Below are 12980 nucleotides of genomic sequence, written 5' to 3'. Positions count from 1 at the left end.
TTTTTTCTGCGAAACTTTATGTGCGAACAAAAACATTGTTAAGTCACGTCAAAAACAGCCCTATCTAGCCGCCATCTTGTTGCGCAACAATGAAACGCGTTATTGATTCAATATGCAAAGCAATATAATCAATACAAAGGTCTCCCTGTTGTGCAGTGTATGGTTGTTCAAATAGACATGACATAATATCATGCAAGTGTAATCGCGAACTTAAATTTGTCCGACAAGTTGAATAAAGGGGTTTACACGGCGAGGCTTGCCGTGACCCACTTATCATAAGCATCATAAAAGTGAGTAACAAATCAACAAAATAATCGAGAATAATTATAATTAAACGTAGCACACACTTAGGTTAATTAAAATATCGATTGCAACTGAAACCGTTTTGAAGAATAAGTTGATGACACTATTTCAGCTTTAACAAGAGTTATAATTAAACAAGTTTAGTAGTAACGACACGCTTACTTCAATCACAACTTATAATAATAAAGTTGAAACGATATGCACTTCCATTTTCTATTCTGTCTTCACTTTATTGAAACTTATTTTAAACCACACTATTTTATTGTATCATTATCAAAGTTTACATTTATGCATGATGAACACACAATTCGTAAAACGTTATGCAGTTGTTCGATGCTTTAAACAAATAAATAACTGTTAAAAACAAGAGCTGTGTTTGTGAAACACAATACCCCCTGCTGCGCCTTTTTGAGGTCATATAGATGACCTTTACCTTTTACCACTCAAAATGCGCAGTTCCATAAGATACAATTGCATGCCAAATATCAAGTTCCTATCTTCAATATTGCACAAGTTATGACCAAGTTTAAAATTTTTGGGACACACACATACAATGACAGACACACGCATAAAACTGCCAGACAGGCCAAAAACAATTTACCCCCAATTATTCGATCCGGGGGCATAAAAACACGTCCGACATGTGCTTATCATGCAGAGAATTTAACTCCAACTGGAATGTTTCGTCAAAGAAATTACATTATACGACACACTTTCACTGTTTTGGGATACATGCATAGGTCATCGGGTTTATAGCGTTAAACTATTATTATTTTCTCTCTGACGGGCTTTTCTTGTTTGATTTATAGTTATTTTTTTATTTTTTTGGTAGTCACATAAACAACAAAGCTATGTAATACGATTCTTTTACACCCATTATTGCTGCTACTTACTGTTTTTGCGCGATGATGATCTGAAATATTAACTTTATGATGTTATATTCTTAAATATTTTTATAAAAAGAAAGGATGTAGTTGACACTTGTTCGTAATTTCATTTCATCGTTCCTCAAAAAGTTGTAACTCTGTTGCTTTGATCTCTTTACAACCATTGAGTAATTAAATGGTAATTAAATTGAATGCGTTTTAATTCCCGTTTATTATTGTTTAATTTGAGTTGCAATGATATGATTTAATTTAAACTTATATATATCATGAATATTTCTGTGCCAAGTGTGAGGTTGAGCGCTCTAAAACCGGTTTAAACCCACAATGCTCTTTGCATTGACCGTTCCAAGGCGGTGACCCGAGCTTTATTCTTATACGGGTTTATGTTGTTTTGTGTTGTGCTGTTTTGTACTGTAATGGCAATTGTTCACTTGCCTTAAATAAAGGGCCACTTAATTGTATATAATGAGAATACTATACTGCTCAAGCAGCCGGAGTTTCACTTCTTTATATAAGAAATCAGAAAAGCAGTTATAGGAGTGCTTACATGATATGCGAAAATGGGGAATATTTATTATATAGTTTAAAAAATCTAAATAAGGCCAGAATGCATACAACACTTACCACAGCGAAAATTCCTATCGTTTGTATCTAATACACGTTAATGTCATTTTACTGTGACAACTTTAGTCAGATCCAAGCGCCGTTAAAGACAAGTTGAAAATGCGAAATGTTGGGGACTATACGTAAGGCGATGTTACACGAAGCTCATTACAGGTTTAAATCCTTGATATGACATGATTATGTACGAATTGTGTGATTTTCTACCATTGAGAACAGAAAGTGTCTTAAATAAATAATTATATATTGAAAACCATTGCCAAATTTTGCCTTAATCTTACACCTTATGAATGTTCACGCTAGACTTTGATTGCCATTATGGTTTGGTGTCAAGGTTAATTCAATGCAGCAATCATCATTCTGACTGAAATATGGTAGATTATATCCTTCTGTATTTTTATTCGACTTTATAAATTCACAGTTATATCAAACCTAAACACAATAATTATTTTGCTTTGCTGAAATATGTCTATCCTATGCTTACGCCAAAAATACCAATCATGTAAAATCTCTTACTTGTTTCACAGTGGAGCCCTCGCCAGCCGACTTGACAGTTGCACTGATAGCCTCCTGCTTGTGTATCATCACACGTTCCGCCATTTTGACATGGTTTGAACTCACACGCGGGAATTCCTAAAATGGATGAAGCTTATTTCACTTCATTATTATTAGTAGTAGTATTATTTATTATTATTATTATTATTATTATTATTATTATTATTATTATTATTATTATAATTATAATTATTATTATTAGTAGTAGTAGTAGTAGTAGTAGTAGTAGTAGTAGTAGTAGTAGTAGTAGTAGTAGTAGCAGTAGTATTATTAGTATCATTATTTTTTTTATTATCATTGTAATTTATAATAATAATATTATTATTAGTATTATAATTATTATTAGTAGTATTATTAGTATTATTATTATTAGTTTTGTAGAAGTTGTTATCGATGTGTTGTAGGATTAGTTGTTGTTTTAATAGTAGTTGTAGCAGTAGAAGCGGGAGAAATAGTAGTATAACAATAAGTTATGATAGAAATAGTAGTAGTAGAAGTAGTACTTGTAGAAGGAGAATTAGTAGTTGTTGTGGTAATAGCATTCGTATTAGAAAAAGGCGTAATAGCAGTGTTAGTAGTTATTGTTATAAGAAGTTCCACTTAAGTTTACGGCATGTCAATGTCGACGTTAACAAGATATTATCGGGTAATAATATACAAATAACCAGCCTTTCTTTCGAAATAAACTATTGCTATTACTAATTTAAACGTTCATTCAAAGTATTCGATCCAGCTTGTCATTAAATACGTTGGAATGATAAAAGGACGGTTTTAAACTAGAAATGCATCACAGTCACTAATGCCCCCAAGACAGATGTTTGGGCACAGACAAATGTCCTTTATGTTGATTTTATACTGAAAAACATGATGTTGGAAATAGAATATCCCGTCTTAGTTTTAGTGTGATATCTTCTGCAAGTACACAGCCGAACACGAATAAACACTCATTCGACTCTTCTTACGTATTCCCGTAACCAGGATGCTTTTTACCATACATTGCTAATAGTTTTGTGAACATATATACATGTATACAAAAAGTGTATTTTTCGTTAAATGTTAATTTTCTTTAAATTAAGATGGAAAACGTTCTCGACTTATCTCCACTTATGTCTAATTTAAGTATGACACTAATCAGTTACTGGCTAGAGTATGTGCATCAAAAAGGTTAATAAGCTAACCAAGAAAAGTATGAATAGGTAAACTGGTAAACTTACCGCTGGGATATGACCGAAATACTGTTAAAAGCAGACGCATTACTCAAAAGAAACACAGTTACAGAAAAAATCTCAAACTGAAGGGGCTATAAATAAACGATTTTTTTCTTGAAAGTAAGATTTAAGTTAATATCTTATTTTATTGGCAAATATGTACATAAGAAGAAAACTGGCAGATGTTTCAAGTTTGTATGGAATGAGTGATATATTGGACGTCATCTATTGATGGGGTCTAAGCTTCGATAAGCTCCCGGTTATAGCCGCGATTTGGGTCAATTGAAAACTGGACCATAACTTTTGCTGACATTTTACATGTTGATGGAGCAGAATGCGATCTACGTGTTGGCGTATTCGTCATATCTGAAAGTTTTTGATTAAATCACAAAAAAGTGGGTTTTTTATTGCGCAATAGCAACAAGATGGCGGCTTGGCCGAAAGTAGCACTGATCGTGACATAAACACCTCTTCTGGTTACATATTATGGTTCGCGTGCGGCCTTTCTTATATTATTTTTTTAATCTCTCATTCCGTTGATTACTAGTAATACTACAAACCTTGATCGAGGGTCTATACTAATTAAATAATCATCGAAGAAATTATTGTGTTTAAATATCATCAATACAGAGGCCCAAATTCTGCGCAGTGTTTGGTTGTTCAAATAGGCGTGACAAAAAACTAGGTAAGTGTCATTGTGTTCTTGAATTGGTCCGACGAGTTGAATTTTATATACCATTACCACGCGAGAAAGTTTGCAAACACATTTTGTTTTCTTTAAAAATACTTAGCTTGAAAAATAAACAACACAAATATCAGTGGCATGAACGCGTAGTGGCACGAAACGACCATCACCCGGGGCATATTTTTAATGGAAATGTGTTTAATATTGGATTCATTGTTTAGCCGTTAAAATGATTTGGTTTAATTTGTATCATTTTTATCACAACAAATGTTTCATAGTTTTTTCTAAAGGAAAACATTTCAGTTATCATGATATCTTGAATTTTTGAATATCGAATAGAAGTCGGACGTAGCATATTTCGGACGTTGCTATGCACGTTAGTTCTGGATAGAAAATACTGATCTACCTTTTCCGCATACAGTTGTGCAGCTGTTGTCCATATAATGATGAACTGTTTTACGTCTGGAATATCTCCCGCCCCCTCGATGATTATAAATCATAAACTTCGCAAACCTGTGCATTGTCAATGTTCTGTCAAGATTAGCAGAATATGTACAGCTGAGCAACATTAATATCAGAATGATGTCTGATAAGCGCAGTGGTTGGTTCACCTGATTCTCTCATAGGTGATCCCGGTTGACCACACCACAATTGAATAAATTTCAGTACAAAAACAATTATCTTGTAATTATAATGGATTAATATGATTTTTTATTTGTTTGCGACAATGTGGACACTTTTTGTGTGAGCATGGTAAGCCCAGTGTTTAATTGCCCCTTTGTTCAGCACAAAACGTTATGATAGGATACTGTCCAGACAATTATTTACAAACAAGATGGTGTCAAAACCACAGGTGACACATTTATTTCAATTGTTAATCTTTGAAAGAAAAACAATTATTCAATGCCAAAGAAAATTAACATAGCATTTAAATATTGTAATGTACTATTTATAGAGCTGTTAAATAGTCAGTGTTTAGTATTCAGACCACGTTTACTTTGATGCTTATGCCTAATTCGTATTTGTATAAGGAATATTTTTTATATTATTTATTAAGTTACTCTGTTAGTAACTGATGGTGTATGGGATGTACACCCTCAGTAAGTTCATACTAAATAAGTATCTCGTGTGACGTATTTTCATTCAAACTCTGGATTTTAATGACGACAAGTGGGACGTGCAGTAAATATTTTTTAAAGCATCGAAAGAATCCAAAGGTACTGCGGATTATGTGTTTGTCATGCAAATTTTAAACTTCCATGGGAATAAAATAACTCGCTGCGACAGTCTTACGGTTTCGTAAATCGTGTTTTTGGTCAGAATTGTTAGCATTCGATACAAATGTTATTAAAAATAGTGTGGTTTTAAATACATTTAGAGAAGGGGTAAAACAGAGAAGAGAAAAACAAAAAGAGAAAATGGAAGTGCGTAGCGTTGTAACTTCATTGTTTTAAGCATTGGATTAATTTTAAAATTTTGGTAATCGTGGCGTTAATACAAAATTTAGTTGTGTACGTCTGCTTGCCTTGTATGTTATGAAATACGGATCTCTTGTAACAAAAATAATATTTAAACTCTGTATTTTAATGACGACAAGTCGAACGTGTTATTTTATTTAACAGTAAAATATGTTTTAAAACATCGAACGAATCCAAAGGAATTTCGGATTGTGTGTTTGGCATGCATAATTTAAACTTCCATAGGAATACAATAATTCGCTGCGACAGGATTACGGTTTCGGTTTCGTTAATCGTGTTTTGGTCAGACTGGTTAGCATTTGATACAAATGTTATTAAAAAATAGTGTTGTTGTTTTTTTATAACTTTTGAGAAAGGAAAGGGAAAAAAAGAAAAAATGGAAGTGCATATCATTGTAACTTTATTGCTTAGGCATTTTATTAAATTTAAACTTGAGGTAAGCGTGTCGTTAATACTAAATTAAGTTTTTAATGACTCCTGTTAAAGGTGGAATAGTGTCACCAATATAACCTACAGCACGGAGAAATCACGTCACAAGAAAAACGTCATAAATTGCGAAATCCGATGCATCAAAAATAAAAGTACGGAAAGCCGGTTTTGAGAAAAATTTTAGTTGAGGATTAAAATAGTATTATATGTGATATAATCGATAACAAACGGAAGAGCTAGGCAAAACGTCAGAAAATAGCATTAACTGAAATAGTGACAATTATATTTTATATAGTTGTGCATGTCGGCTGTGTATTGCTTTTTGTGTTTTTACGTTGTTGTTTGCCGCGGTAATTATTATCCGATATGTCAGAGGTGAATTTTGAATTCTTAAATGAACCGATTGGCATAGTTTCAGTGCAGAAGATTAAAAAAAAACATTTCACTCGCACGATGCTTTTTATCTGAAAGTACATAGCAATTATATATGCCATTAAAATACAGCATTACATAAAGCGAGTACTAAAGCATATACATTTCAGTTATTTGTTAACATCACAATTCTCTAACTCACCGTGGGAGCCATGCAACCCCACAGCGTCTATCTCCACCCAGCTGTTTGCCACGCTGCAGTCGATATCAAGCCGAATTTGGTTCGAGAAACAAGGAATTGTAGACTGAAAATAGAACCACGTTCAATGTTTACCGGTGGAGAAGGAATTTTCGGTTAAATTACTTCTAAGTGTTTTTAGACTGCAAAAATTATTTTGAGAAAATAATATATACTACACGCATATTTGTATGAGACGACTTGAATTCATAAAATAGTGCGGTGATACTTCCTTCACGTCAGAGTTGCGTGTTCTTACTACATCCGCCACGTACACAAATGATGCGGCGATGACTTGCGAAAACGTGTTGCAACCCGACAGATATGTAGAACGGTTGTGCTGGAAGGTTTCATAGCGTGCGGAACGCACTGACGTAATCGATTACATTGAAAGAGCGTAGTGAGATAGATATTCTTGCGCATGGCGACTGAATTCATCGCTCTTACTGTATAGTCGCCTTATGTGTAAAGGTAACATTACACTAAATATTTTCCCCATATAATTCAATGTAAAAGCAACATATTTAAGCGAAAAAAATATGTACATAGAGATACCAATAACCATATCTTTACTTAAAGGGCATTTAAGCTTAATCGATCGATTAAAGAAAAATAAAAAGACATGTCATGTACACAATGAACACAAACGTAGTGGAGAGTAACTTTTTCCGTGCAATGTCGTACTATACAGACCCATCAATATCTCTAAAAGATAAAACCAGAACAACAGTCTGAGTGCAAAACACGCCTTCCAGTAAAATATGATGATTTGTTTAGAGATTCTAACACGGCACGTGCCAAATTTCATATACACAAAGAAGAAAATCGTCTATGGGTTATTCTGCAACAAATTATGGGCGGAGCTTAATGTTTCGAAAATAGTTCCGAATAAATAACGAAAACATGGCAGTAAAATGCACGTGCTAAACCCCGCTCTTAAAGAAATGTAACAAATGTAGCATGTATATAAATGTTATAAAACAAAAAAAAATGTATGTGTGGTGATAAGTGGCATAATCACGCCTACAAGAATATTATTTGTCAGGAAACGTAATTAAGAAAACATTAATAGCAGGTCAGCTTTTCAGTAGCATCAATAAACGTGACGTAATTTAGCTTCTACGATTTTTGATCTCAATGAAAGTGACGTCATTTGCGAAATATTTATGAATGAAAACGACGTCATATGTTTGTACAATTCAATGACGTCACTTAATAGTGAAATTTGTACTAAGAAGGGCGGAGAATTAAAAAATATAGTTCACGTCCAAAAACTTGAAACCACTCAATCAGAATCGTGTTAAAATCGAAATAATTTTTTTCTATGATTGCTTGTTGTCGAATAACCCACAGTAAGGAGTATCGATGCGTGTTATCTTCGCACTCATTATTTAATTACTACACATCTATACTCCTTACTGTGGGTTATTCGACAACAAACCATGACAGAAAAATATTATTTCTTAAGTACAGCCTTGATTACTCGATTATGTAGAATAATGAAACCAGCGTCCGTTACACGCGCATGTTCTCCACGTGGAGCCCTCACAATGACTTCACGTACTATTGAGGCTAATTCATGTGAATACCACGCTTCAAAAGGACGTACTGTTCTTGTGTTAGTTGTGATATACGTTAATGCGTTCCTTCCGATAATTCAATTATAAGTAATGAAGTCTACAGATTTTCTACACGACTATTACGAAATATTACAAAACAATGAAACTCATGCTCCACTACAAGAAGAGAAATTAGTGGAAGCTAGTATTTTATTTATTGCAAATAATCAATTACCCGTATGTAAGATACACGACTATACAAACAGTTTGACAGAGCACATTAGTTCGGTTATGTCTAAGATCAAGGGCCTTCGAATTTTCCACGCAAATAATTGCGGGTTTAAACCGGTTAAGAGGTTTAAACTTACTAAACCTAAATTATCTGTTCGTTCTCCTACCATAAACGATGGACTGAATATCCTCACAGAATGAATAACGGATACTTGGGGCGTCGACCATAGCGTTATCCACGTGCCTGAGACATCGAGGCACTTAATTGCCTTGACACCGCCAGCATTGTAGGTCTCGTAGACATCGACTTTGGTTACGAGAACGGGAGTTACGAACTGGAACTGAACACCAAAATTTCACGATGGGACGTGAATTACGAGTTTCAAAGCATTGGATATTGCATTTTTTTTAAATTTAAAGAAGGACACAGTAATAGTTTCAAAAAGTATGATTTGTATTAACGGAGAAATACAATGCAGAAAAACCGGTGCTTGTAAAGCGATGATTTATTAAAAAAGCTCGCACTTCCAAGCTATTACGGTATTATTCTATGACGTTAACACTTTGGTTTAAAAAGTGATTTATAAAGCTAACTATAGGAGGACAATAGAATTGCTCAATAACAGTGTAATTTCCCAACCTCCAAGTACTGGTTTGCGTCTATGTCGTGTGAGGCCCATGCTCCATTGAGATCCCCGTATGTAGGGTACACATCTGGAACACCCAGTATTTGCTGCGCACTCCACCTTAAAAAAAAATTACACTAGATGAGACGCGTTCTTGGAGAAAATACGCGTGAAATCGTCGTCCACGATTAGCCTATGCATTCCTCACTTACTAATCAGGGTCGACACTTCATATCGTTTAGAAAAGAGACTTCATTTAAACGCAAATTCCATACAAGCGGACTGTGTCGTCCCCTATTACCCATTGCGGACTTCAAAGGCTAAATTGACGCACATATATTAATTTCTTTTCCCAGAGCGAGGCAAATATAACAAAAATGTTTCGGGGAGGGGTGTTTATGAAAACAGATGAAGGATTCCGCTCTACCGCGGATGATCAGCAATCCATTTTAAATATACTTTTTACGTCCTGTAAACTAGCTTGTTTCGTTTTTCGTTAATGTAACAACGCAAAGTCGGACATGACACCTCAAACTTTTGCAGCGAATATTGTGCTTAAATATTGTTTCAGCATAAATGACATGCATCAACAGATCACAAACACAACAATATGATATTTAAAATAGCATGCACTTAAAAATGCATAATTGCGTAAACTGCTATATTCAAAACGGGTAATATTATTAAGAATTCTACCACGGCACGTGACTTGTTTTCTATATACAAAGAAGAAAAACTACTGTTGGTTATTACCCCGATATACCAACGGTTGTTTAAAGTGACGTCACTTTGACTGTCCGCGCACATTTAATGAATGAAGACGACGTAATTGTATTGTAATTGTTGTGGTGACGTCACGTTTTCGCGGAAAAGTGGAGGTCGTTCGGTTAATATAATTCTAATTTTTAACCTTTAAATCGCGGATAACTTATTAATGAAATCGTGTTAGAATCGAAATAATTCACGGGTAACCGTTGATTATTGCGGTAATAACCAACGGTATGGAGTTCCGATGCGTAGGAATTTAACCAGGAGGGCGTACAACGGTTACCCGTCGATTATTTCTTAAATAATATATTAATGAAAATATTCTTATTGTATGTGTTTACAATATGTTCAGATGTAGGGCACAATTGGTTCCTATGATAGTTTCTTTTAAATGCCCCGTCACCATAGAAGCCATACAAATAACTTCTACGGCTTGCACACAATTGCTCGAGTTAATGAATATTCAACCTGCCGATACTTACGAGCCGGTATTATACTGCGACGAATACTTTATCACCTTAGAGACCCACTGCCCTTCCTTTAAACCTGTAATAATAGTAAAACTGCTACATAAAAAGGCAGCAAAGCATAGGTGTTAAATATAGAATTTCTAAAAAAAAAATGGTGGCGTTATTTGCATATGTCTGGTAGATTTTAGTTAAGGATGTTTATTTCTTTTTAAACACTTTATTATGTTTAAATATTTTTTCTGCGAAACTTTATGCGCGAACGAAAACATTGTTAAGTCACGCCAAAAACCGCCCTATCTAGCCGCCATCTTGTTGCGCAACAAAGAAACGCGTTATTGATTCAATATGCAAAGCAATATAATCAATACAAAGGTCTCCCTGTTGTGCAGTGTATGGTTGTTAAAATAGACATGACATAATATCATGCAAGTGTAATCGCGAACTTAAATTTGTCCGACAAGTTGAATAAAGGGGTTGACACGGCGAGACTTGCCGTGAGCCACTTATCATAAGCATCACAAAAGTGAGTAACAAATCAACAAAATAATCGAGAATAATTATAATTAAACGTAGCACACACTTGGGTTAATTAAAATATCGATTGCAACTGAAACCGTTTTGAAGAATAAGTTGATGACACTATTTCAGCTTTAACAAGAGTTATAATAAAACAAGTTTAGTAGTAACGACACGCTTACTTCAATCACAACTTATAATAATAAAGTTGAAACGATATGCACTTCCATTTTCTATTCTGTCTTCACTTTATTGAAACTTATTTTAAACCACACTATTTTATTGTATCATTATCAAAGTTTACATTTATGCATGATGAACACACAATTCGTAAAACGTTATGCAGTTGTTCGATGCTTTAAACAAATAAATAACTGTTAAAAACAAGAGCTGTGTTTGTGAAACACAATGCACCCTACTGCGCCTTTTTGAGGTCATATATATGACCTTTGACCTTGAAGGATGACCTTGACCTTTTACCACTCAAAATGCGCAGTTCCATAAGATACACATGCATGCCAAATATCAAGTTGCTATCTTCAATATTCCTATTTTCAGCAAGCAGTGTACGAGATGGCATTTTACTCCATACTTTAACTCAAGCTTACACTTCAGATAAAACAACTCCAACAACAATATAGCCGCACATACGGAGCAATATGTCTAGATATAATGATGATTATTGAAAAACTAAATGCTTTCCTTACAAATCCTTTTGAAATTGGGCTATTTTTCTTACTGCCTTAATCTCTATGTCTTACATGCAACGCTGTAACACCAAAACAGCACATTCTGATTTCAAACTTAATTCTCTTACTTATTAAAGAGCATTACACAGTGTCTGTTAATTACAGAAAAAATCACAACTGTGTTAATTTTACCAATTTGTTTTCATTACTGTTTGTATACGTCTTGTATTAACACTTTTATTATAAATATATGTGCAGTTCCTTTTATCAGCTAATAGTCCCCCTTCATATGTGCATACTGAGCGTGATGACTAAAATAGTAAAAAAACAAACTACAAGCCTTGTTAAAGGCGTACTGACCAATCAGAGTTCTTTCTAGCGTTAGGTACATATAAACATAGCGGGGTACCGGGTGCGTACATAAATAAAACGTCAAGCATAAAACAAACAAAAAACTAGAGAGGTGAATGCTTGCTTGAATTAATGTATTTTTGTCTATTCATAAGACCTTTTTGAAACAAACACATGTAAAATACAGTAGGTTTATACAAGCACGTTTGCAATTCGCGAATTGATAAATGATAGCGCTAAATTCGAGAACATCGCATGTGAAGTGCTTGGATTTCGGATATTTCTTTGCTTTTTGTTCTAGGGAAATACATTTTGTCAATCGCATATAACTGAACTCTCGCAGGGATTTATTGTATAGAAAATACATGTTACATTACATTTATTCTATTGGTGGTAGTTTTGTGTTGTGAATGGGCACATTCACAAAGGCTAAATGTATTCTGCTTTTCAATCGTGTAGCTCAAATGTTGGCTTATGGATAAAACAATGTGGCCGCAATTAGTTAATTGTGTCAAACTAGTCAATTGAATCAATGGTTTTATGGATGAAAAGTGATTAAATGGGATTTGTCAGTTGTCTGTATGCTATATATATTCAAATACATGAATATGCACCTGTTCTTTATTTCACCCTATATTCCTCTTTTCTCACAAATAACCGAAAAGAATCATTTATAGTTTGTTTACTTGCTATTATTGCTTTATTCATATAGCTGTTGATAGTCCTTCCTTGTTTTCATCCATTTTTATTTTCTACAGGTTTAAGAGGCAGATAAATGGCAGAAAATAATGCCATTGAACGCAATAAATGTTTTATTTAAAAAATGAAAATAATTAAGAGAGAACATTGACAACGAAAAGAAATATTGACACACGTGTGTTATGGCGGGTGAATGAAATACAATCACTTAAATCTGATTTGACAATTTTCAGGCTGTGTGCAACTCAACCTTAGTTTTACATTTAAGTATATATATATATATATATATATATAT

The 12980-nt window shown here is 33.9% G+C and overlaps 1 protein-coding gene across 3 annotated transcripts in view; it reads right to left on the bottom strand.

Moving 5' to 3' along the window:
* Positions 1–12980, bottom strand: part of LOC127838584 (uncharacterized) — a 149206-nt gene that overhangs the window by 16690 nt on the left and 119536 nt on the right. For all 3 annotated transcript variants that reach the window (XM_052366412.1, XM_052366411.1, XM_052366410.1), the window contains exons 6-10: positions 10443–10506; positions 9207–9312; positions 8734–8907; positions 6741–6843; positions 2328–2444 (exon numbers count right to left, since the gene is read on the bottom strand). In XM_052366412.1, coding sequence (XP_052222372.1) covers positions 2328–2444; positions 6741–6843; positions 8734–8907; positions 9207–9312; positions 10443–10506 — 564 coding nt within the window. The remainder of the gene's footprint in view (positions 1–2327; positions 2445–6740; positions 6844–8733; positions 8908–9206; positions 9313–10442; positions 10507–12980) is intronic.

The sequence above is a fragment of the Dreissena polymorpha genome, chromosome 7, assembly GCF_020536995.1.
Source record: "Dreissena polymorpha isolate Duluth1 chromosome 7, UMN_Dpol_1.0, whole genome shotgun sequence".
NCBI lineage: Eukaryota > Metazoa > Mollusca > Bivalvia > Myida > Dreissenidae > Dreissena > Dreissena polymorpha.
This window is presented reverse-complemented; position numbering and strand designations above follow the sequence as displayed.